Here is a 27,516-nt window from a genome sequence, read left to right as displayed (position 1 = left end):
GTACCACTGGTTCGGGAGGTAGAGGCACTTTTGGTAGTTTTTCTTTGTAGGTCTTGATGCGAGAAGGAGCCTTTACAAATGCTTTATTTGTGGGTGAAATTATTTACGTTCAAAAATGTGGAACGTACTTCTTTAGCATGGCGGTGTACTCCATGAGCAAAGCACATCACGCAAATCGAATTGGGATAAAACTCAGAGGGCTTTTCTTGCTTTCTTCATACAGGGAACAGCATCTGAAATAAACAAAACACAAACACCATTTCATCTGCAGGAGATTCTGGAAATATTTTTCTAATATCCTCATTCACAAACATGATGATCATAGAATGATTTTCTTTTCAAGTTCTTTGCAGACCGCTAAATAGGAATAAGAAGGCTCTTCTTTTAAAGCACCAACAACAAAATTTGCAATCTAACAGCCACAAGTGTCTGTAGTTTTGTCAATGGAAATCCAGATATACTGTTCTTGAGTTGATTACGTATTTCTTCCAGAACATTTACATATATTGTTAGTGTGTAATTTTTACGCAAGTTTATTCATCTGGTATGTTTTGATTTAAGAATATTTGCGCAGGTATGTCTACGAGGATAGGGTTCGTATGTTTGTGAAGAGGAATATTGCTTGCAGTGAATGCTCACATAGATCCATGTTAAACCGACTTTTTTGGTTATCTTTGGGTAAATCCCCGCTACTGCAACTGGACGTCAGAAGTGGTCCTTTCATCTGCATCACTGCGATATGAAGACTTGTATTGACATGCTGGCCTATTTGAAACTTTCTTTTTTCATCCACGAAACGTTTTTCTTGCAAAATCTACATTATAAAACAATTCCATCTATGTAAATGTTCGAGGTTGTTTGCATCTGGCTGCTTGCTGCTACTACCGATACAGCTATGGCAATTGGTCAAACGAACCTAATGTGAATAGTTGTGACGTCATGGTCATAGCAAGCAGTTTACTGTTACGAAGAATTAGTCTGCGCCCTAAGGCCTTTGACATTTTTTGCTATTTGCAGAAGCTTGTGCGTGCACGGTGTTTTGTTGTTGTAAATTGCACATTTCCTTTGCTACTAAACTTTTATTTTTTCCCTCTCGTTTACATTTTATTGCTGCAGTATCATTCTTCAGTAGCAGGATACAATAACATTCTTAGCTAGAGAATCAATTCTGCAGTCAAAATTACGACCTGGGAAAGCCCCGGGATTTTTTTCATCCGGGAGAAAATCGGGATAAACCCGGGAATTTTTCGGAATTCCGGGATTTCTTTATTGTTTTAGCTTTCAGTTAAATTTTTGTAAATACTGCAGATTTCTAGTCTACTTCAGACTGGGTAAGCAGATTCGAGAAATCATATAGTATAGGAAGTCGTAAAACAATGAAGTTTACTTCAAGTAAAGGTGTAGTACTGTTGTAAGACGTATAGAGTAACCCAAGAACTCGCAATTCAAAAGCCTACAAAAAAATCTATGGTATAGTAGTCAAAGAGGCAAAAATTATGTGGAATGACAATTTGATAAGAAACTCATCTTAAAAAATGAGATCCACTTGGAGAGTTATTAAGAAACAAACTTGTAGTTCAGCGCCAGAGAAAAAGAATGTATGATTAACACCAGAAGGCTCAAAAGTCACAGACCCCAATTCAGTTGTGGAAAAATTCAATGAATACTTGACTTAACTAGCTGAAGACCTCATTCAAGTACACTGTCAAGAACCGGTCCCAAGTTTCTCCAGCAAGTCAGTGATCTTGACTGCTTCTATGTATGTTTATGAAACAAACCCCAATGAAATTATAAGTAAAATTACATCATTAAGCAATAAAAGTAAAGTGGTCTTGATGAAGTACCTGATTTCATATTAAAAGCATGTGCTCACCACGTAGCAAACCCCTTGGCAAAAATTTTCAACCTCTCTTTAAAAACTGGTGTATTTCCAGATTTTTTAAAATAGCAAAAGTTTCACCACTGCTAAAAAAAGGTTCTTCTAAAAAATATCAAACTACCGACCCATGTCACAGTTAAGTTCCTTCTCAGAAATTCTAGAAAAACTCTTCTATGGCAGGCTTTTAAGTTTCATAAATAATTATGCACCTCTTACAGTACAACATGGTTTTAGAAAGTCTAAATCTACACAGACAGTAATTTTTGAATTCTTAGACTGCATTTTAAAATGTCTCGGATCAATATAAATTAGCTGCAGGTATATTTCTAGATCTATCAAAAGCCTTTGACGTCTTGAACCATAACATTCTGCTCGAAAAATTAGAAAGACAGGGAGTAAGAGGTGTAGCACATAGGTGGTTGTCTTCATACCTAAAAAAACTGCAGGCAGAAAGTATCACTTCACTATGAATTCAACAAAATGAATAAAACAAGAAACAACTCCTTTCTTTCTATCAAATTACCAATCCAATATGGTGTACCATAGGGCTCAATGTTAGTTCCACTGCTCTTCTTGATTTATGTGGGCGACTTAGTTGAATATATGAGTCCCACAAAAACTATCCTGTTTGTCGATGACACCAACATATTGCTCACTGGATCCAGTCCAGTAACTTTGCAGTCCACAGCAGAAAGTTCTATGAAAAGGCTTTCTGAATGATTCACAAAAAACAAACTCATTATAAATACTGAAAAAACTGTGGTTTTCCATTTCCATTTAATTCCTCCAACTAATCAAATTCCTCTTCAAGCAAAATTAAAAAATGATCACCTAGAAAATGTGTCACAAAATGTTTGGGTCTATGGGTTCAGCAAGACTTAAAGTGAGACACACATATAAATAACTTGTCTAGAAAACTATCATGTGTGTGTTATGGCCTAAGAATTTTAAAGGCTACAACAAGCAAAACAACAGTACTGCAGGCATACTATGCACAGTTCCACACAATAGTCCGATATGGGATCGTTTTCTGGGGATACTCAACTCACAGTGTAATGGTTTTTAGAATGCAAAAAAAAAAAAAAGAGTTCTAAGATTAATTTGTGGCATTAAAAATATGGAGTCCTGTAAATCCCATTTTACTGAGTTTGGTGTTCTAAATGTTCCAAGTTTATTCATTTATGAAACTATCTTGTTCACTAAGAACTACCTCCTGAAAACAGGCAAACTGCTACAGGACAAAAATGTACACAACCACAGAACCAGAGGGAAACCAAATATTCATAAAAAATATCACAGAACAACCATCAGAGGAGCATAATTAACAGTGGTGTAATCAAATAGAGCAGATGCCATTAATACATATCTGATGTGACTACTGATAAAGAATTTTTTTAGGAAATTCTCTTTTTTTGACTTTGGAAAGTATTTAAAAAATAGTTGAACAATAAAATATCAGAAAGCTACATGTCATTTCAGGAGAGCAGAATTCTTACATTTCAGTCATTTGTGCATTGTTTGCATCGACACATTTTATGAGTAGCTTTAAGTATGCTCGATATGCAGCACAATAAGCATAGCAAAGGCCAACTATTTCTCACTCCACACTGTTCAGTCTAAATAAGACCAATAATTGCTATGAAGTGCCTGAAAATGTGAATTTTTCTTTTATCAGGTGTGCGTGGTGTAAGGAAAATATTTTTTCATTTCCATAACTCCAATGACACAGAACTTAATCATAACAACTATGGGGAATAAACAACGAACTGTTTAATTGTTACTAAAATATACATTATGCATAAGAATAATAACTGTGCTACAGAAATTGCTATAAAATGGAGTATGTGTAAGAAATATTTCATTTCAATAAATTAAGCTATGATTGAGGGACGTCATCTGTAATGCGACACTGTAATGCGACACTTAACCCTGCCTTGATCTATTTTCCTCTGCTAGTCGTCTTTGTAAGAATTACGTGTGCAGGAGTTTAGCTGTTGATATGCATTATCTCTTTATTTAATACATTAATGATATGTTACATATGATTTAGGTGCATCAATTTCACTTCTATTGCTTCAGATATTAGTACTGTATGATGCTACACTCTCTTGTCATGGCCAATCATGTAGTAGGCAGGAAGGGCTATACAAACTGTCGTCATACGCTGTTCTTGATGCAACAAAAATGAGTAACTTGACAGTTTTTAAAAAAAATACTTGCTGTGCATCTCAGCAGCTAAAATTTTGACTGTGTTTCTTTTGTTGCATTCTATGGATACGAAAAAAAACTAATTATGTGTATAGTAAACTGAAACAATATTACATGACCAAAACGAGCATTTGATGTGAACCAATAAGTTGTGCAGTTTAATTTAAAATAAATTGAATATGTTTGTGTTGCATCCCAAACAGATTTCATTTTAAGTCAACCTTGTTTCACCAACTGGATAGATTAGTCAATGGCGGATGAAATCTCAGATATGTTTCATGAGTGTCAAGGCTAAAAAACCAATCAGGACTTGTTACCTAGTGAAGGATACTTGGGGTACTCTTTGAAACACGTGGGTGTGCCTATCCTCTTGCAAGAAGAGTATATTTTTCGGCTACATGATTTCCCCAGAATTACTGTTGTTGAGAGTATATTCAATTACAATCAGATGTGGTTGCTCATGTTACCCAACATAACACAGACCATCACTCCAGTAGTTTGCCTGCTATGAAACGATTACACAATGGTGGAGATGGCATTGATTTATCTAGCACCACATGGGTTCTCAATCACTATTTTAGTCCAACCTCAAATCAAGAACGACATTTCTTTTGTGAATTCACAGATACCTTACTGTACTGAAAAAGTAATTTCTTCCCCTAGAATCTTGGCTACTCTCCAGGGTTTAACTACACAAAAGAATACAAATACACCCATAGCAAGGCAAATGTTCATAAACTGTCTAAAAAATAAAATAAATAATAACTTCCGACCATATGTAGCAGTATTCTATGCACATGAAGCAAATGTCATCTCTTGTTGACATCTAATTGTATGATTCACTGATTTATGACTCATCCAATTCTTTTCAGCCTATGTCTTCCACATATAACACTGTAATAGTATTATTCAGCATAGGGACTGAAATTTCATTGTATGACACATCACATTCTCAACAGTCATCCATTCATTGACTAGATTCAGAGGAATAGTTGTAAGATGTGATTGGCATCAATAAGGTGTAGTAATTTTTCATGCATAACGTCCACCTCTTCTCTAGAACCTTTTGTACATGCAATTAACACAGCTTTACAGAGGATGCTGTTCACCCCTTGCTAACAGTTACCAATTTACAACATAACTGACAAATATGGGAATATGCTTAAAATAAAGAAAACTTTTCAAGAAAGTTCAGGCATTTGAAAGATAACGAGATAACAGTAAATCATAAGTACTATTGTGTTAACACTCAACACAGATCCAAAACCAAATACTGTTCTTATATTTAAGTGTGAATGTAACATATATGTCAGGACCATGGCTGAAACCTGGCCTGCCATCTTTCCACAAGTACTTTGAATGCTGAGACTTTCCCACTACTGCAAAGAAAGTTTTGAATGGTTACTTCTGATAGACATAAAATGTGTTTATTGCAATAATATGCAAGTGTCACATAATTAACTTATTTCATGAAACTTCTTGGCAGATTAAAACTGTGTGCTGGATCGAGACTCGAACTCGGGACCTTTGCCTTTCACGGGCAAGTGCTCTACCAACTGAGCTACCCAAGCACGACTCACACCCCATCCTCACAGCTTTACTTCTGGGAACTTACTTCATGTTTCAGACATATGTAAAATACCCCATGGTTGGTAAAGTATACCACACACTTTTGCCTGCATTCATTTGCAATAGTGGTGGGAGAACCCCTGAGTGTGAATGTTCAGCATATGGGAGTGAAGTTTCATAGCAACACCAGCATGTATAACTCTTACTAACTAATTTTGTATGCCTGAGGAAAACAATGGTGTGTGTTTCTTATGAGGAAGTACACTCTATATTGTTGTTGTTGTGGTCTTCAGTCCTGAGACTGGTTTGATGCAGCTCTCCATGCTACTCTATCCTGTGCAAGCTTCTTCATCTCCCAGTACCTACTGCAACCTACATCCTTCTGAATATGCTTAACGTATTCATCTCTTGGTCTCCCTCTACGATTTTTATTCTCCACGCTGCCCTCCAATTCTAAATTTGTGATCCGTTGATGCCTCAGAACATGTCCTACCAACTGATCCCTTCTTCTTGTCTAGTTGTGCCACAAACTCCTCTTCTCCACAATTCTATTCAATACCTTCTCATTAGTTATGTGATCTACCCATCTAATCTTCAGCATCCTCCTATAGCACCACATTTCAAAAGCTTCTATTCTCTTCTTGTCCAAACTATTTATTGTCCATGTTTAACTTCCATACATGGCTACCCTTCATACAAATACTTTCATAAACGACTTCCTGACACTTAAATCTATACCTAATGTTAACAAATTTCTCTTCTTCAGAAACGCTTTCCTTGCCATTGCCAGTCTACATTTTACATTCTCTCTACTTCAACCATCATCAGTTATGTTGCTCCCCAAATAGCAAAACTCCTTTACTACTTTAAGTGTCTCATTTCCTAATCTAATTCCCTCAGCATCACCTGACTTAATTCAACTACATTCCATTATCCTCGTTTTTCTTTTGTTGATGTTCATCTTATATCCTCCTTTCAAGACACTGTCCATTCCGTTCAACTGCTCTTCCAAGTCCTTTGCTGTCTGTGACAGAATTACAATGTCACTGGTGAACCTCAAAGTTTTTATTTCTTCTCCATGGATTTTAATACCTACTCCAATTTTTTCTTGTTTCCTTCACTGCTTGCTCAATATACAGATTGAATAACATCGGGGAGAGACTACAACCCTGTCTCACTCCCTTCCCAACCACTGCTTCCCTTTCATCTCCCTCGACTCTTATAACTGCCATCTGGTTTATGTACAAATTGTAAATAGCCTTTCACTCCCTGTATTTTACCCCTGCCACCTTCTGAATTTGAAAGAGAGTATTCCAGTCAACATTGTCAAAAGCTTTCTCTAAGTCTACAAATGCTAGAAATGTTGGTTTGCCTTTCCTTAATCTTTCTTCTAAGATAACTTGATATTACAATATGCAAAATGAGAGCAATACAACAAGAATGGCAGAAAGGGATATTTTAGGGCTCGCTCAGGTTTTGTTATGACAAAACAAAGTATATGTTTGGAAAATATTTATTTTCTCGTAGAAAAAAATATATAAAAATATGTGTAAAACTCTTAACTGCTAATATTGATACAAACTGTAAGATGTATTCATTCTTTTATAAAGAAAATACTTTTTTTTTCACAATGTCGACGGATGTACCTTCGTGATCGGACGGAAAAATGTAATATTAGTTTCATATAGTAACCACTTTCCTATACAGTCATTAATTATATGTCAACTCTTACACATAAAACACAGATCATTTAAAGTATCTTAGCAAATAAGGGCATCAGATTGTTTGAGCAGGAAAGCAGTTTTCATCAACATGCCACAAACTAGTGATTGTCTAATGTAAATTTGTAAAAACACTTTAAGGAAATGAATCTGGAAAAATTGAAATTATGTTAAATTATAATAAAATTGATGTTTACTGCATTAGATGAGTTATGCAGAATATAAGTAGTGAAAGAAAATAAAAGTTCCACCTAACAAGATAAACTTCATATTTTGACATAATCTTAAAATAAGTTTAAATGAAATGTAATTTTATATCTTGCCAGAGAATTCCAAAATACTGAAACATATGATTCACATGCAAATAAACCTACAACACAAAAACAACAGTACAAGCATGTTTTGCAATGCCAAATATAATACATATTTTCAAATTTTTATTAATTTGTGCAGTTGCACAGTGATTGAGGTAAAAACCAGGCCAGTTGTTGTTACTTAACAAGCTTGACATGCACCCACCTCTTTTGAGTCTGTTGTACACAAGGTCACAATATTACAGAGTGACTGGAATCAAATAATCCTTCACAAAGCAAAGTAGCTGAGTAAGGCTTTTTTTTTATCTGATGTCCTCTATACTCACTTTAATAATGTGCATTTTGCCAGAGTGCCTTTTTGGAGTGAGAAACTGTCAAAGAATATAACTAATAATCTTACATCTGGGAAACTAATGGATTTAAGTATGACGTTTGAGCAGAAAGATCAATGCTACATGTCAAAGCATATTCAGTAACAGTATTGTCATATCATCTTTTGACTGAAATGACATCCCAATTTTGGTATTCAATTTATTCATGGGAATTACAGTATATTTTCATGTACCACGCAATTTTATCACTTGCTGCATTAGAGTTAGATCTACGATTTCAGTACCAAACAATATTTATGTTTTCTTTACAAAAACCACATTTTTAATTTTTTTCACATATGATTTTTAGTTTACTACAGTGCAACCAAGTGAAGTGGGTGCCTGGTGATGCAGGCAGTACACTGGCAAGTTGTGCTTCATAAGAGAGACTGAAAGCTATGTGAATACTCAGCAATAAATGTAAAGCAATAATGTCTCATAGGTAGAATAATTCTCTTCCATAGGACAAGAAAGTAAATGTACAAGACAGAAAGACATTCAGTTTTAACTGTTCGGCACTACCGACTGTACTAGCACACGGAAAAAATAATTTGAGAACATCCCAGTGTTCACCAGGCACATCATTCACTTGGATAGGTTACACGGGCAGTCCATTATGGCCCCTTATATTTTGTAAGACACATGACACAAACAAAACAGCTGCCTTAAGGAAATAACAGTGTGTTTGACACCTAAAGAACATGGTATTCACACTCAATATAAAAAAGTCTGCAAACTTATGACATGCCTCTGGCAGTGGCAACTGCAAATAACAGTGACATCATGGGCTGAAATGACAAGTATAATCATCAGTCTCTGGAATGTGAAAACATGTGTCTGTAAAGTCTGAATCATACGACTACTACTCTTTTATGGGAAAATGAGTAGTCAGTGAGGTATACCATGATTATAGCTGGACAATCATCAGCAGGCCCAACTACAAATTAACTAATATATACTAGGAAGTGGACGGATAGGCAGTGGCTAACCAGAACAACTAATAGTCATTTTCAGTTATTTCATAAGAGAAACTTATCTCATTTGTCAATGAACGGTTAAAAATTATATGACCACCATTAAATATTTTCATAACACAGGGGTGAAATAATTACACAGCATAAAATTTAAGACGGAGAAATTGAATACAAATGTATGAACATTAAAACCTTCAGGCAATACATTAGTTTCTAGAACCTAAATACATATTGAATTGTTTATTGACTAAATCATCTGGTCCCCTGCCTAAGGGAATGAGTAACTTCATATCATCTACAAACATATTCTGTCTTCAGCTGCCCTAAAATATAAATATAAAATACAGCTTGATAGTGCTGTGTCACCCATAAAACTTAAACAAAAATATATTTACAAACTTTACAACAATTTGCAATGGTTCTACTACATCAACTGTGCATGAAAGCTTTCTAGGATGCCACTTTCCATATTACCTATACAGTTGACTGGAACCAAAAATGCTGATAAAATACTGGCAAATGTGTAACAGGCTACTTGCTGATTCTGAGATTCAACTCTCAATAACGAGATCTTGTCCACATATTTAAATGTGAGGTACATGGAAAAGCTTCACTGAAGCCACATGTAAGTCAACAAAGCAACAGTGGATAAAATCATAAGCAATGGCTTTGATATTTTTGACGATGGTGCCAAATTACATCCATCCTCAGAGCAGTAACATTCTTCCCAGTACACACCATTGTCATAGACACCCCAGTTGCATACTCCAGTCACTCCATAAGTTGCCACAGATGCACACTGACGGATAACCTGACGCCATCGCCCATCCCCTGAAAATGCACATGAAAGTTTCATATACTATGTGTTTTATATGTGGTTTACTCATGACGGAAATAGTGCTTATTAACTAAACAAAACACACAAAGATAAAAATAGAATGTAAATAAATACAAAAAGACATGTGAGAGACTTGAATTGCAGACTATGTTGTGTTCTAAATACTAAGAGTTTTGGAACAATGGCAAGATTCTGCTATACAGAAGCAGCAGTAAATGACTAAAGTTCTGAAACATGTTATGTACTTTTAAATTTCTTAATAAATACTTAGCAGTTGTACCTTTAACATAAACCTGAACCTGACTGGAAAATACAGAAGCGTCAATAACATATTTGCCCATATTTTTGATAGTTGATTAGGTCTACTCGCCTCATAATTCAGAGCTGCACATACAAAACTGAAGTGGCAAACGTCTGAAGGTAGACAGAAAGTATCCTGTGAATGCCTGCTTAGAAAGTTTGAAGAACCAGCAATTAAAGGCACAAACTGCAAACAATTGTAGATTGTGGCCAATGGTGGAATAAGTTACGAAGGATTACAGATTAGCATCATTTTCGTGTTGAGTTAACTTTGAGAAAGGAGTTGCAAAGTATGTAAAAGCTGGACACAAACTGAAAAATATAGAAACAAATAGTTTTTGTGTTGATTGAAATGTAGAAGCATGTGCTTATGAGTTGTTACTGCAGAATACTTCTATGATAATTCTAACTGTCTACAGATCGCAAGGAAACTTTAGATATCTATGAGGAATGTAGATGCATTATTGAGCTACATGTAAGACAAGAATAAACAGTTAGTAACTTGTGGGGACTTCAATGTGGATTTCTTAAAAGATATGCATAGGAAAAATGAACAGAATTACTATTTGGGTGTTTCAATCTAATTTCAGTAATCACTTATGTGTGGCAAAAAAGCAGATCATGGATAGACCACATTTTTATAGACAATGCTCAGGCTGAAACAATTAGTGTGTACCCAACTGCTAACAGGCTACCTTATCATGGTGTACAATTAATGAAAATAAACAATATGGGACCTTTCAACTTGGGAGGCCGGTTCATACAAAGCAGTGAGGCTTATTAATATGTACAGAATACAATGTTTTAAGAGTAAGCTAAGAGGGTTGATATGGGATGAGGTATATGTAGGAAGAGATGCTGATGTCAAAATGTATTCCACAGTCAATTTGTGTCAATGGCACATTGTCCAATAGGAGAGAGGACAGCCAGTGTAGACGATTCAGTAATAATTAAACTAAATGACTATGTTATGACTAACAATTGACAAGTTGCAAATACTTTTAACAATAAGTTTCTAAATGTAGCAGCAAATACAGGATTAAACATTTCAGTTGAAGAAGCAAGACAAAATATTAATACAATATCATTCACTGAAATTAATACAATTGTAAAAATTCTAAAAACTGAAAGTTATTGTGGGGCTGATGAAATTTCAAATAGAATTCTGAAAAGTTGTTCCAACTTAATAAGTAATATGTAAACAGTTATGTCAATTTCCTTACTGACATCTTTTTCCAAAATATTTGAAAAAATAATGTATTCAAGAGTGGTCGAACACGTAAGTGGAGACCATTTACATCACAGGTTGCTTTCCAGAAAGCTTGCTCGACTGAGAATGCTATTTATACATTCACTCATGTAACACAACACATCTCAAATAATAATATATCACCAGCTGGTATTTCTTGTGATCTCTCCAAGCCTTCGATTGTGTAGATCAGAATACTTTCTTCAAAAACTAGAAGTTCTATGGAACTGATGGCTTTACACACAGCTGGTTTGAATTATACTTGACAAACTGGATAATTCAGACAATGTAGGAATTGTAGAAAATTTTAGTGACTGGAGTAAAATCGCACAGGGAATTCCACAGCGTTTAATTCTGGGTCCACCTACTACTACTTATACATGTGAATGCCCTACCACTTAACATTCAACAAGCAAAATTTGTACTTTTTGTACACAATACTAGTGTTACAATAAATTCCACTAGAGAGAAAACACTAGAAGAGTTAGTAAACAATGTTTTTCAAAGAATTATTAAATGGTTATCTGAGAAGGCAATTCGTTGTATTATAACTGTAAGGTCCCCCTAAACAGTACTGCCCACATTACACAGCAGAGGCATTGACAAATGGAACTGACTCTGTATGGAATGCGTACACAGTTACTTTTGATTATGCTACTCTTTATTCATTCAAGCCCTGCAGAAGACTCCACAAAACATTCGTGTGAAACACCAATAAATGCTACCAATACCTCGCAATATTAAGGTTTTAGTGGAATAGCACTATTGGAAATAATGATTCAGAAAAGACAAGATGAAGAGCTGTAAGCCTAAAGTAGTCAAAAATCATCCAAAGTAACACCAACTCACTGGAAAATCCAACAAGAGAGACTGAAGTCCAAAATCAGCAGGAGCCCACTTTCAGCATCAAATAACAAAAATGTAGCAATTGCCTTAAAAGAATTCAACATAGGGCTAACCTCGATGAAAACAGAAAAGCAATCGGGGAGAATGACATCTGTGTGAAACATAAAACACTTTGGTCCTGAAGCAAACAATGGAGTCTGGGCTTTGTCAACCACTACCTCAAAATGTGCAAGATTCCAGGGTCATTCCATGTCAAGTCATCCAGACCACACCCATTATCCAGTTGTGAACTTAGATCTTGTGTACTGCTTTGGTATCTAGTATCATGAAATTTTGCCAATATTTATTGCTTTATATACATTCTGTTGGTAGCAATTGCTGAAAGTTCAATGCAATGCGTTACTTCAAAGCAAATTGTAAAAATTTGAAAATTGGCTGCAGTTTTTAAACAAAAAATAATATACTAAGACGGTATCTGTTCTTTCGCACATGTCCGAAAGAACAGATACCATCGGTGACCATGCAGCTCGTTAAAATGAAATTACAATGAAATGAACACTGGATCTCCTGCTTACATGGCAGACGCTCTATCCATCTGAGATGCATGGTCACCGATGGTATCTGTTCTTTCGGACATGTCCGAAAGATACCATCTTAATATATACATATAGTTAAGGCTCATTGGCCACTTGACCATCTTCTTCTTCTGTGTGAATGCACAAACAGTGCCCGAACTCTCATGGGAATCGGCAACGCGCTGCGAGTAATGAGTATAATGGGCGGGGGCACTATGAATGTAGTGTGGGACAATACATTGAGAATGTGGGTTTCGCCAGAGATAAATCCCTGCAGTCATGCTATCCTCTGTGTCCTCGGTGGCTCAGATGGATAGAGCATCTGTCATGTAATCAGGAGATCCTGGGTTCGAGTCCCAGTCGGGGCACACATTTTCATCTGTCCCCGTTGATGTATGTCAATGCCCGTAAGCAGCTAGGGGTGTTCATTCCATTGTAAAAAATAGTAGGCTCACTGTTTTTTTCCCTGAATATCCTTTCGGATGTGTAGTTTCTGAAAACATGTTAGAATTGTCCAACAAAATTTTTGTAAACTTTAGATAATTTTATTGTTAAATTAGGATAAATTTTTGGACAATTCCCCCCCCCCCCTCTGGAAAACACTGAAAAAATTAGAAAGTGCTCTACAAATAATAAAGTTTCATCACACAAAAAAATCAGTTTTGAGAAATGAACGACACTGGGTAAAAAATTATATTACTACCCAAGAAGCTTTAACAACATACGTACACATAATAATATTCAAATTGAACAAAAATTGCAATATATGAAACAAAATTACACATTGTAAAATATAGGGAAACTTGTACATTACATGACATATGAACACTTTCTTTCTTCTGCCATAACCATTTTGTCAAAAGCCAATGTTGTCAACACTGCACAAAATGCTGGTACCAATCTGCATTCAAGTTGATTCGGAACTACGCATGTGACGAGACACTTTGATGCTTAGAATTTTTATTATTATTATTATTTTATGAGAACCACTTTTCTTCCACCAACTTTAAGGACTCTTTGCTTAGAGCTTAAGTATGGCCTGTTGCTGTGGTGATATCAACTTCACATGGAACATGAGAGAAAGAAACAACACAAACATCATTATCAGACCAATAAAAGATGGGGATGGTCCATGAGAATGCATTAACCTTACTGGAACATCTCCTCCTTCACAATTCACCTTCTCAACAATTCCCAAATATCAAGAAGAGTCACATCCATATGCAACATAACAGTTGGGCTGCACAGTGCATTCCGGCATTAGTGGCAGAAGTGTATCTGAGAAACATGCACAACACTAAAACACATATCACAGCTCAGACTTTTTTTTCTCCGTCTTGGTTGGTGGTATTGGTACAATGTAATGAATGGATCGTGTTCCACAAATTGTTTTTGCACTTGTGCAGTGCTGAGAGAGATAATGTCTGACTTGGACAATTTCATCTTTCGAAACAAAGAGAACTGAAATGCCTTGCAGGTTCTCATGACAGAATTGATGTACCTGTGAAGCTGTAAGTATTTGATCTTTATTAACACTTTGCAAACTTGTTTTTGTTACAAGTCTTCTAACAGTGCCACCAATACCATCACAGGGAGATTTGTCATGGCTGGCAGCAATAATGGATCAGCTACACTTTATGTTGAAGTCGTGTTCATGGTAGCAGATATTTCTGAAATTCTTACAATTCTTTTTATATTGTGTAGAACAACCATCAGTGAAATATTCAACAAATGCAAGATGAATTTCTGGAAAATGCACATTTACAAAAATTCAGTACAGTCTTCAGTCTGGTACACCAAGGCAACATCATGTTCTACATCATCAGAAATAATACAAATGCTTTTTGCATGCAACAGTTTGCCCTTTTTGTAATATATATGGACAGTGTGAAGAGTGCAGCTGCCATTGTCTCAATGGTACTCCTGTACTTCATCTTGAACAACAAATTGAGATTTTCACTGAACTCCATTAAAATTAACACTAATCCTTCAGTAAGTGTTTCCAACTTCATTTTGTGTTTCCCTCTTCATTTTCAGATAATCAGATTTTGACTGAGAAATAACGGAGTGTGGAGTAAGTTTTTCAATTTTCTTAATTAGTGTGTCACGCAATTCTTATAGAGAAGTGATTTGAACACTTAAAGTCATTCTATCAGTTGCTACCCATTGACTGTACTGAACCATATCATCAGGATCTAGTCTTCTATTTCATTTTCTAAGTGGGTTGAAGCAGTGAACTGATGGGGCATTTTTCATACAGACGAAGCATACAACCACAGTTATTTATATCACATATTATTTTAATTAGATCTTGGTATGCTTCTATAATAGAAATGGAATTTAGAATCAATTTAACATTCTGGTGGTAAATGTACACACATACGGTATGTGTTCCTGATGAACCAGCAAGTATACACTGTTATTGATAAAATACCCTTCTCCTTTAAAAGAGCTCTCGCTTAATGCGCCCGATTTTCAAAACTAATTTCATGCAATCCAGATGAAACAGATGGTTTATGGTGCTTGAAGGGATCACAGCAAATTTTCTTACGTAGGGAGAATCTGCGCAGGTACCTGTCTTTGTGTTTAACACACACACACATGAAACACTTAAATCGCAGTATGAATGACTCTTGCTTCACCATAATAAAAGTTCTTGTTCTTCACTGGTCAGTTCATTCACACAAGTCAGGCCATTATCACATATATCTTGCAGATACTGTCCAAGAAAACACTGCCTACTTGTACTTTCCATATTCTTTCAGTCATAAAACCAATATTTGTCGTAAATAATTCAAAAGATGATTGGCGTAACCTAAAAAGTATTATTCTTGTAACATTAAGGGGATTAACTTTTGTTTTGGAATGAATAGTAAACTGTAACAATTGAATTTTTAACCAATAACTGACTCTGGGAACAACTCAGTACAAGAGCTCAGAACTGCATGCTCAGTGAACACATAACTCAAAACAAAGGAACTGGATGATGCAATACATGTAGTGGCAATAAAACAGTGTTCTTAGATATGATTTGTTCCTAAGGAAATCCAGTATAGCCAAATTTTTTAGTGGTGACATGGTAGTCATGAATTAGGAACTCCAACATTTCTTTTACAATAACATTGTTTTTCACACTTCCCATTATTTCTACAAAATTATCCTTTTATATTAAAAACAAAGATTCCAAGACTTACCAAGTAGGAAAGCGCCGGTAGACAGGCACAATAAAAAAAACACACACACACAAAATTACAAGCTTTCGCAACCGGCGGTTGCTTCGTCAGGAAAGAGGGAAGGAAAAGGAAAGATGAAAGGATGTGGGTTTTAAGGGAGAGGGTAAGGAGTCATTCCAATCCTGAGAGCGGAAAGACTTACCTTAGGGGAAAAAAAGGATAGGTATATACTCGCGCGCACACACACACACACACACACACACACACACACACACACACAAAGGCCTTTAAATATGTCTACTTGAGTCTGTATATGTATGGATGGATGTGTCTGTGTGTGTGTGTGTGTGTGTGCGCGCGAGTATATACCTATCCTTTTTCCCCCGAAGGTAAGTCTTTCCGCTCCCGGGATTGGAATGACTCCTTACCCTCTCCCTTAAAACCCACATCCTTTCATCTTTCCTTTTCCTTCCCTCTTTCCTGACGAAGCAACCGCCGGTTGCAAAAGCTCGTAATTTTGTGTGTGTGTTATTTTATTGTGCCTGTCTACTGGCACTTTCCCGCTTGGGAAGTCTTGGAATCTTTGTTTTTAATATATTTTTCCCATGTGGAAGTTTCTTTCTATTTTATTTACATCATAAATTATCCTTTTAGTGTGACATAATGGAGTATTTATAATAATATTGTAAATTTTTCAAAGGTATCTATGAGGGGGCAATACCTTCAAAAAATTATGATGTCCATGCATGGATTTTGTTTAAAAGAAATTATTTAAATATTTTCTGAGCTCCAGATGATGGATATTCATTATAAGAAGCACAACTATAAAAATATAAACCTTCTTCTTTAACTAAAAAAAAAAAAAAAAAATTCAATCTTCCACCACAAAAACCGTGGGAACTATTGCATTTTTAAATTACAAGGAGCTTGTCTATTAAAGACTGGATTCCTGAATCTACACAACTTCTTTTTATCATAAATGAAAAATAATTGATCTGCAACATTTACATTTTGCAAACGTGAACATATCTAGGTAAACTTTCACTACCCAAAATTTTGAAGATTTGCAGGATGATGGATGTCATTTCCTAAAATTTCTCGACGATTCGACATGGAATGGCTCCTAGACGTGGAGAAAAGCAAAGATAGCGGCAATATTAAAGTCTGGGAAAGACCCACATCCCCAGAAGTACTATCATCCAGTATTGCTCTTACAGCTTCTATACAAACTGCATCAATGACTCATACTGAACTGCTCATTAGGCATCATTGTACCAAAACTCACCCTCCAAAAGTCTGCAGACCAGGAAAATGTTGCAGCAGCCAAATCTTGGCCCTTACTGAAGAAAACAGATAACAGGACTAGCCTTGGTTAACCTAAGCTCTACACCGTCCAGCCAAAAAATTCCAAGACTGATTTTATTTCTGGCACATAAGTGATGTCAATGCAGTAACAATGGTGGCAGCTTGAAGTAACAACTGTAAACGACAGAAGTGGACTCTATCAGTCAACTGTGAGCAGGCAGCATTAAGTAGTGGATGTATGGCTGGAATGTGTCAAGGTTGTTGCAAATTGGAATGGAGCAACATCTCTAAATGAAATGTTCAAGACTTTCTCCAGAATGTTTAATAGGAAAAGTGAGTGGAAAATTGTCCTGCAGATGTTGACTCCTGAACAAAAACAACGATGCATGCTGTGGCTTGACTGACATGCAAAACAGACAATTCTTTGCTGGAAAAAATTATCATGGGTGGCACGATTTGGTGTTATCAGTACGAACCTAACATAAAACAACAAAGTGCAGATTTTTACATGAAGGGTTAACTCTGAAGACAAACGACATTCAAGCCAATGTGAAACAACAGAAACTCCAGGATGCAATAATGACCATATTATGGAAAGGATAGATTGCTACTCAGCATGTAGCAGAGACGCCGAGTTGCATACAGACACAACAAAAAGTATGCTAAACATGTAAGTTTTTGGCAGAATGCATTCTTCCGAAATAAACCACACACATTCATGCAAATGCAATTCACACACACGACTACCTCCGGCAATTGGGGCCAGACTATGAGCAACTGCGTGTGATGGGAGAGGCAATCTGGGTGATAGGGGTAAGGAAGAGGCAGGGGTGGGGAGGGGGATGGTCAAGTGCTGTTTCTGGGAGCATAATACAGGAATGAGGTGGAGGGAAAGTACGGCAGCTAGGTGCAATTCGGAGACAGATGGCGGGAGCAGCGGAAAAGGAGGGAAGTAAGAAGATTGTAGATATGCTTGTGGAACAGAAGGCTGTGGAATTGGAACATGCAAGGGGATAGCTAAAAATGGAAATGATTGGCATAGCGGATAGCTAAAAATGGAAATGATTGCATGGCATCAGTGGCCATGAGTTCCCAGGTGGGAAGTTCAGCCATCAAGTGCCAGTCTTATTGAGTGCGACGCCACACTGGGCGAATTGGTGTCGACAATGATGATGAAATGATGATGAGAACATTACAACACCCAGTCCCTGAGGGAAGAAAATCTCCCATCCCCGCCGGGAATCGAACCTGGGCCCCCACGCATGGCCCAACACACTGACCATTCAGCTAATGAAGTGGACAGGGGATAGGTGAAGAACAATGACTAATGAACGTCGAGACCAGGCCAGTAACGGGAACACAGGACATATTGCAGGGATAGTTCCCACTAATACACTTCAGAAGAGCTGGTGTTGGTAAGGAGGGCCTAGTTAGCACCAGCTGCAAAGCAGTCATTAAAATTAAAAATGCTGCGTTGGGTGGTGCACTCAGCAACTGGATTGTCCAGCTGTTTCTTCTCCACTGTTCGTCGGTGGCCATTCATGCGGACAGACAGCTTGTTAGTTGTCAAGCCCACGTAGAGTGAAGCATAGTGGTTGCAGCTTAACGTGCAGATCACATGACTGTTTTCACAGGTAGCCCTGTCTTTGACAGGACAGGTGATGCTTGTGACGGGACTGGAGTAGGTGGTGGTGGGAGGATGTATGGCACAGTTATTGCATCTAGGTCTATTACAGGGATATGGGCCATGAGGCAAAGGGTTGGGAGCAAAGGTTGTGTAGGGATAGGTGAGGATATTGTGTAGGTTCAGTGAACGGTGGAATACCACTGTGGAAGAGGTGGGGAGGATAGTGGTTAGGGCATTCCTCATTTCAGGGCACGACGAGAGGTAGTAGAAACATTGGCAAAAAAGGTGATTCAGTTGCTCAAGTCCTAGGTGGTACTAAGTCATGAGAGGAATGCTCCTCTGTGGCCCGACAGTGGGACTTTGGAAGGTGGTGGGTGACTTGTGAGATAAGGCATGTAAGATCAGTTTCTGTACAATGTTAGAAGGTTGATTATGGTCTGTGAAGGCCTCAGTAAGACCCTTGGTATGTTTCTAGAGGGATTGCTTATCACTAAAGACGAAATAGCTATGGGTGGCTAGGCTGTTTGGCAGGGATTTCTTGGTATAGAATGGGTGGCAGCTGTAGAAGTGGAGGTATTGGTGGTGGTTGGTAGGTTTGATATGGACAGTGGTACTGATGTAGCCATCTTTGAGGTGGAGATCGAGGAAGGTGGCTTGTGGTTGAGGAAGACCAGGTGAAGCGAAAATGGGAGAAAGTGTTGAGGTTCTGGAGGAATGTGGATAGGGTGTCCTCACCCTCAGTCCAGATTAAAAGATGTATGAATCTTAACCAGGTAAGGGGTTTGGTGTTCTGAATGGTTAGGAAGGATTCCTCTACATGGCCCATGAATAAGTTGGCATGATGGTGCCATGCGGGAGACCATTGCCAGTACCTGGATTTGTTTCTAGGTGATGCCTTCAAGGGAGAAATAATTGTGGGTGAGGTTGTAATGTCATGCTGACCAGGAAGCAGGTGGTAGGCTTGGAATCCACAAGGCATTGGGAAAGGTAATGTTCAATAGTGGTTAAGCCATGGGCATTAGGGATGTTAATGCAAACGGAAGTGGCATCAATAGCGATGAGCAGGGCACCATTTGATAAAGGAATAGTAACTGTGGAGAGTTGGTGGAGAAGATGGTTGATATCTTTCATATAGGAGGGTAGGCTGCGAGTGATAGGGTGAGAAGACAGACAGTCTTTGGTGAGAGGTTCTGGGATGGACCTAAGAATTTGATGAGAGACAAGAAATCCTGCTGGATTTCTGGAATGGGGTCACTATGGTAGAGTTTGTGGGTGGACAAATCTGACTGCTAGAGGAGTCCTCCAGCCAAGTAATACCTGTGGTTCAAAACAGCAGTGATGGATCCTCTGTCAGCAGGTAGGATAAGGTCAGGATCAGATTTTAGTGGTGAATTGTACTTCTTTCTGCAGATGTAAGGTTAGCTCGCATGTTGATGGGTTTGGAGAATGATGGTGAGGCATGGTTCGAGATTAAGAAATTCTGGAAAGTTAACAGAGGTGATTTGGAGGCAGTGGGGGTGGATCACAGTTGTAAGGAAGAGTGAAGTGAGGCAGGCAGGGTTCAACATCGGTCTTATGTTGTGTCTGATTGGTAGGGTTGGTGGTGAAAAAGTGTTTCCACTGTAGGAACCACGAGAAGGAGTGGAGGCCATTGTGGAAGGAGGGCACGCTGATGCTAAGGCCATTTGGTGGGATTTGATGAGCCAAGCAACAATGCACGAACAGTATGTGGGGCTGGTCTCTGGCCAGGGATAAGGAAACTTTTTTGTATTGGTACAGATGGAAGGAACAAGGATCCATGGTGGAGGACAAAACATGTAAAATACGCAAATAATGTAGAAATATAAGTGACACACAAGTTGCCACTATCTAAAAGGACGTTTCTCGCAGTTTCAAATGGTTGTGTGAACTTTCTGTGCATTGTACTCAAGTGGAGAAAGAATATGCAGAACACCTGAAGCTATCTTAACTTTTCTCTATTTTTTTATTAATATAGCCTTGAAACTTTTTGAGCTGACAGTATATATCACACAGTGAATTACAGGCCACTCATGACCAAACTGTGTGACACAGTTAAAGATTACCAACATGTAAAAATCATTGCCTCACTGCACAGAATATTCTATGCTGTTTAGCAACTGGCAATGGCATAAAATTGTGCTGCCCAGGATAATGTCCAGGACCCACCCTATTCAACCTTTATGCCAATGACCAAACAACACTAAATTACACAAGTAATTTCTGCATGTGTATGATCTGGTGATCAAAGCTCACGAAATCAGTTTTGGGAAGGTAGAACAAAACACAGAATACACTCTATGCACTACATCAGAATGCTACCGGTATGCTGCCTAACGATTATAAAAAAGGGACTGGATTTACGGCCCAACTCCCAAATAGCAGGTCACTAACACACTGAGAAGCTTATGCACCTTCAATGAATGCCAGTGTTCCTTATTTGGAGATTCCTGTGGATTTGGAAGACTAAAATGTTGCAAGAGACCCTTGGGCAAAGAACTAGATGGTAGAGGGGACTTCAAATGACAAATCTACACTACAGGAGATACACAGTGGCAAGAATTTGATAAGGAAGAATGTGCACAACACCAGTGAAGATAAACCAGATCAAGCTGGGTGTTATATTGGGCACTATAGATTAATATGCTGACAGATGTGATCGTGGCGAATATCAGGATATGAAATGTCTCCTGACTTGCTGTAACTGTTCTAGTAATGTACACTACATTATCAAAAGTATCCGGACACCCCCAAAAACATATGTTTTTCATATTAGGTGCACTGTGCTACCACCTACTGCCAGGTACTCCATATCAGCAACATTAGTAGTCATTAGGCAACGTGAGAGTGCACAATGGGGCACTCCGCGGAACTCACGGACTTCCATCGTGGTCAGGTGATTGGGTGTCACTTGTGTCATATGTCGGTATGCGAGATTTCCACTCTCCTAAACATCCCTTGGTCCACTGTTTCCGATGTGATAGTGAAGTGGAAACATGAAGTGTCACATATGGCACAAAAGCATACAGGCCAACAGCGTCTGTTAACTAACAGAGACTGCCAACAGTTGAAGAGGGTCGTAATGTGTAATAGGAAGACATCTATTCAGATTATCACACAGGAATTCGAAAACGCATCAGGATCCACTGCAAGTATTACGACAGTTATGCGGGAGATGAGAAAACTTTGATTTCATTGTCGAGCGGCTGCTCATAAGCCACACATCATGCCAGTAAATACCAAATGACACACTGCTTGGTGAAAGGAGCATAAACATTGGAAGACTGAACAGTGGAAAAACATTGTGTGGAGTGACGGATCACGGTACACAATGTGGCGATCCAATGGAAGGGAATGGGTATGACGAACGGCCGGTGAACATCATCTGCCAGTGTGTGTAGTGCCAACAGTAAAATTTGGAGGCAGTGGTGTCATGGTATGGTCGTGTTTTTCATGAGGGGCCGCACCCCTTGCTGTTTTGCATGGCACTATCACAGCATAGGCTTACATTGATGATTTAAGCACCTTCTTGCTTCCCACTGTTGAAGAGCAATTTGGGAATGGCGATTGCACCTTTCAACATGATCGAGTACCTGTTCATAATGCACGGCCTGTGGCGGAGTGGTTACATGGCAATAACATCCCTGTAACGGACTGGCCTGCACAGAGTCCTGACCTGAATCCTGCACAATACCTTTGGGATGTTTTGGAATGCCGACTTCATGCCACACCTCACTGACCAATATCAATACCTCTCCTCAGTGCAGCACTTTGTGAAGAATGAGCTGCCATTCCCCAAGAAATCTTCCAGCACCTGACTGAATGTATACCTGGGAGAGTGGAAGCTGTCATCAAGGCTAAGGGTGGGCCAACACCATACTGAATTCCAGCATTACCGATGGAGGGCACCAAACTATTAAGTCATTTTCAGCCAGTTGTCTGGATACTTTTGATCACATAGTGTATCAACAATGAATTATGACAGGAAAGCATGGAAGAACTGGTCAAAGACCAATTTTGAGCTGAAAAATTTTGATCTCTGGGCATGAAAAAGTAAAAAGGAAAGTAAATAAAGGGATAGCTGTAATAGAGTTCACAAGTGACAGTCTAAAGCATTACTAAAAAAACTGTAAGGCTCATATAATACTCTGCACACAGCTGATTGATACCAGAAATAAACTGCAGTGAAATCCAAAGAAATATAACTGATTAGCCTATATACGGCATACTGCATGGTGAAATTCCAGCAGTTGACAAGAATGCTGAGGGATGTATTTAGTCTGCACATGAATGTTTGGGCAAGAACAGGATTATATCTGTAGTTGGATTAGTCTATTGGTTTCTATTCAGATCCAAAAGTAAATAAGAAATTCATAGAAATGCAGTTCATTAGTATTATATAAACTGCCCATGTCACAATAGACTGGATGAACTATAATCATCCTGAAACAGATAGGGAGAGTTACAAATTCATAAATGTTAGCTGCACAAAAGGTATCTAGTTAACTGCTGTTCACTGACTGCCACATACTATCCTTCCATTGGGTGCCTCCCAGAGGCACACTGCCAACATGTGCTGACAAATGGAAGCTCTAGAAAAATATGTACTTAACACAATAATTAAAGAAGGTAGCTATTGGTTTCACTATATACAGGGTGAACCTAAATTTATGCAATCCTACATCTAAAAACAATACTGTAGATGGAATCTAAAACTGAGCTTTTTACTGGTGGGAATGTCTGTGTTGGCAATGGATGACTTTGTGAGAGACACATCACACATGACAGCCAAACAGGTTCCCGCCCTTTCGATGTCAGTGCTGAGTTAGCTGTGTGCAAACAATCATATGTTTTTCCTAGGCTGAACATGTGTTCATTCTTGAAAGTTACTTCAAATTACAATCTTTCTCAAAATGCTTGAAAGACTTTAGGGTATCTTGTACTGAAACAAGGGTGCCTAACAGATTAACGATTTCATGTATGATCACTAAGGAACACTGGGAGATTGAAGGAATTGGAACGTTCTTGCTGACCTTCAGTGTTAAGTGGGGCCTGACTGGAGGATATCTGCGCATTGTACGTTCACCAAGAAAGTCGACATGAAAGCTGTGTCAGCAAACTAGAATGTCCATCAACAAGAAGCACAAGTACAATGAGGATACAGAAGGGAATTACCTGTGTTCTTTACAAGAGGAATCCATTCTAGTGTTTACATGAATCAATTTATAGAAACAATGGAAAAACTAACTCAGGATGGTTAGATGAGGAGTCAATCCCCACTTCCAAATGTGAGTACACAGACTAAAATGGAGCTGCATACAACAGAAACACTGCTCCCACCTTTAAAAAAGACACTATATCTAGGAAAAATCTGAAACTTCCTGGCAGATAAAAACTGTGTGCCAGACCGAGACTTGAACGGCATGAGTCGTGCTTGGGTAGCTCAGATGGTAGGACACTTGTTCGTGAAAGGCAAAGGCTCCAAGTTCCAGTCTTGGTCCAGCACACAGTTTTAATCCACCAAGAAGTTTCATATTAGTGCACACTCCACTGCACAGTGAAAATCTCATTCTGGAAACATCCCCCAGGCTTTGGCTAAGCCATGTCTCCGCAATATCCTTTCTTCGAGGATACCTAGTTCTGCAAGGTTCGCAGGAGAGCTTCTGTGAAGTTTGGAAGATAGGAGACAAGGTACTGGTAGAAATAAAGCTGTGAGGTCGGGGCGTGAGTCATGCTGGGGATGCTCAGATGGTAGAACACTTGCCCATGAAAGGCAAAGATCCCGAGTTCGAGTCTCGGTCCAGCACACAGTTTTAATCTGCCAGGAAGTTTCATATCAGTGCACAGTACATTGTAGAGTGAAAATCTCATTCTAGCATAAATCTGCTTAGGTACTCAAGGTAAAAACTACAAATGCGGCAGCCTAGGTATCAATGTCACTGAGATTGCAGAGATGATAACATACTAACAAACCATCTGTGAGTTAGTTGTAAATCAACCTTAATATATCTGATAGTTAAAAGAGCATGCTGTCACACTTTTTACACTTCTTAGCAGGTGACAGCTGTAGATACTTCACCACAACTAACTAAGCAGCATATACTTGGGTTGGTTACCACTGGATAAGCATTACAACTCAAGTTCAACAAGTATGAAGCAGGATCATGAAGGTGAGGGTGTGGTGTGCAAAACATCCAAGTTTGGGCTGATAAATAAGAATGTATGAAATCTTATGAAGACAACAACCTAATGTCCAGTGTGATAAACACGTTCTACAAAGCATGTGAACAGCATCTCTCCCATGCTGATATCAGACTCCAAGAGTGAAATTTATGTTGGGGTTAGGCTTACACCAAGCAACTAAATATTATAAATCATTAAACATGGGTAGTTAACACCTACTACTGCCTTCACACAGTGCTAAGAAATGGTCTTTCCATTAACACTACATTTAGCTCATATATTCTCATGCCATATAACAAGAAATTAATTGCCCCAAAAACAAGTAAGCCTACTGAATCTAGTACTAGGATGGTCTTAATCTAATGACAATGAAAGTAAACAAATATGCCTAAGGATAAACTGAGGCATTTGATACCACTTCGTCAACTAACCTAGACCTTGTTACAAATCAGTCTGTCATCACAACATACATTCCAAAAAATAGCATGTACATAAATTAAATACCAGTATTATCAGTGTACTGTTCAATGATAGATACAAAACATTATTTTTTTCTAATATAAGTTATGGTGTTCTTTCTGATTTCCAAACGAAATTTAGCGGAACTACTAATGATGGAGTTTAACAACAGTGACAATATTTGCAAGAAGACAATGATATGGGTTTAAATTGTCGAAAAATCATACTATTCACTGAACTGCACTATTTAACAGGCAACTTTCATGTCAGGACTAATCTGCCAGAGCTTGGTCAAACTGTTAATCAGTGCTTGAACCGGCATGGGCAGGCCAAAAATATGTTATTAAAGAATGCTCGCAAGTATGTGTCAGGCGAAATGAGAATGAAACTTATTACTTTCAGAAAAGTTTTGTATCCTAAATGACAGTTATTTTTAAACAATTCGAAACGCAATCAGACTGTGAACTGAGATGGATATGACAAACATGGATTTATTTTTTATACAAGATTCCTATTCGATTGTAAATCATAAGTTTATCTGTATACGCGATATTCAAGAAATTGAGTATTTGTGATTTGTAGTTTTGAAATCAAGCGAGAAAACAAATGCTTAATAGTGTGGTGCAAATTTTAACAGACAATATCAACGTGCAGCGTACTTACATATGAAGCCTTTGGGACCCTGCTGAGTTTTCTTGACACAAAATGTTCCAAGAACATGAGATTCATCGCTGCCGCAATCAACTGCGATATGACGACTCTTGTCAAATTTTTTGTATGCTCCACAGTTATCTTCTCCTTTCGGATCCTCGGCTGATGAACATTGGTAACATCGTATAGCTTCGCCTGAAATGTATGTATGTATTTAAAATTGAGCCATTCATTAAAAAAAAATAATAAAACGATCAATGTAATGAGAGGGGTGGTTGATCTGTGAAGTGATTATCAACAAAGTATTAATAATCCTAACGAAAATTCACATATTGAATTATCTCTAACCTGCTGGCAGCAACACCAATACGATAAACATAAACCAAAAACAATGCGTAATGTTTGACAACATTGTATTCACATACAAACTAACAGCCAACACCCACCACCCACTTGTTGACGCATAGATAACATGCGCACTTACATACAGCAGCATGCTTTATCTTTGCCTTGTGAACTATCGCCAGCTTGCGCAAGTGATTCTGCCATATAGCTATTTTTGTGTCTCCGTTGATCTGCGTAGAATAGACATATTCATTGAGTGAGAATTCAGATGCACAGGTCAGAATTTTAGCCGCTTACATACATAGACGTCGACAGTTACGAGATTATGGTGGGGAAGAAGTTTGTACTTAAACGCTCTGAAGACTTTAAATGCCACTAACTTCGCTAGTACAGGCACATCCCGTTCAGAAGCGCCATTTATTAGGCATATGCGTCTCATAGTCATCTTCATAGTTTGAATTTGATATCTGGAACGACCTTGGCTTAAAGCTTTTAAGAAATGAATGCAAGGTCATTTCATTTGCCTGCTACAAGGGTCGAAGGTCAATTCACACTGACCGTTGCGTCACGTCACCGCCTCGTTAAGGTGTTTTCACACTGTCCGTCACTTCACTTCAATTCGCGAAACCCCGGTCACCAGCTGGTAGTGACACATCCAGAGCTGTGTTTTGGGAGGGGCTTGACTCAACTGTGCGTAGGCTTTCTCAAGACAAAGATTATTATACTAAAAAGCACACATAATTTTATTTTGCTCATTTAACACATAGCAAATCTCCTCGGATAACGCTTGGCAAATTCTTCAATGACTTCGACAGGTTGTAGGCTGCCAGATATATCTCGGTGAATAGACATGACAGCCAAACCATTCAACCAGTCATTCGCCATTGTCCTATGGAGGTACGACTTTACCA

The 27,516-nt window shown here is 38.1% G+C and overlaps 1 protein-coding gene and 1 non-coding gene across 2 annotated transcripts; one reads left to right on the top strand and one right to left on the bottom strand.

Annotated features, from left to right (window-relative positions):
• Positions 1-7,153: 7,153 nt before the first annotated feature.
• LOC126336568 (uncharacterized) lies at positions 7,154-26,745 on the bottom strand. The gene is made up of 3 exons (XM_050000418.1): positions 26,609-26,745; positions 26,273-26,455; positions 7,154-9,867 (listed from the first exon to the last, which is right to left on the bottom strand). Exons 1-3 carry the CDS (start codon positions 26,670-26,672, stop codon positions 9,647-9,649), a joined length of 468 nt encoding a protein of 155 aa, XP_049856375.1. The 5' UTR covers positions 26,673-26,745; the 3' UTR covers positions 7,154-9,646.
• Positions 13,139-13,212, top strand: Trnat-ugu (transfer RNA threonine (anticodon UGU)). Its single transcript has one exon. It is a non-coding gene; the product is annotated as a tRNA-Thr (tRNA).
• Positions 26,746-27,516: the final 771 nt, after the last annotated feature.

This window comes from Schistocerca gregaria, chromosome 2 (genome assembly GCF_023897955.1).
Source record: "Schistocerca gregaria isolate iqSchGreg1 chromosome 2, iqSchGreg1.2, whole genome shotgun sequence".
NCBI classification, from domain to species: Eukaryota; Metazoa; Arthropoda; class Insecta; order Orthoptera; family Acrididae; genus Schistocerca; species Schistocerca gregaria.
This window is presented reverse-complemented; position numbering and strand designations above follow the sequence as displayed.

Coding starts and splice junctions, on each gene's coding strand:
- LOC126336568 (XM_050000418.1), bottom strand. CDS start 26,672: ATGTTGTCAAACATTACGCATTGTTTTTGGTTTATGTTTATCGTATTG. Junction 26,456..26,608: donor ATTGGTGTTGCTGCCAGCAG/GTTAGAGATAAT, acceptor CATACATTTCAG/GCGAAGCTATACGATGTTAC. Junction 9,868..26,272: donor GGGTCCCAAAGGCTTCATAT/GTAAGTACGCTG, acceptor GTGCATTTTCAG/GGGATGGGCGATGGCGTCAG.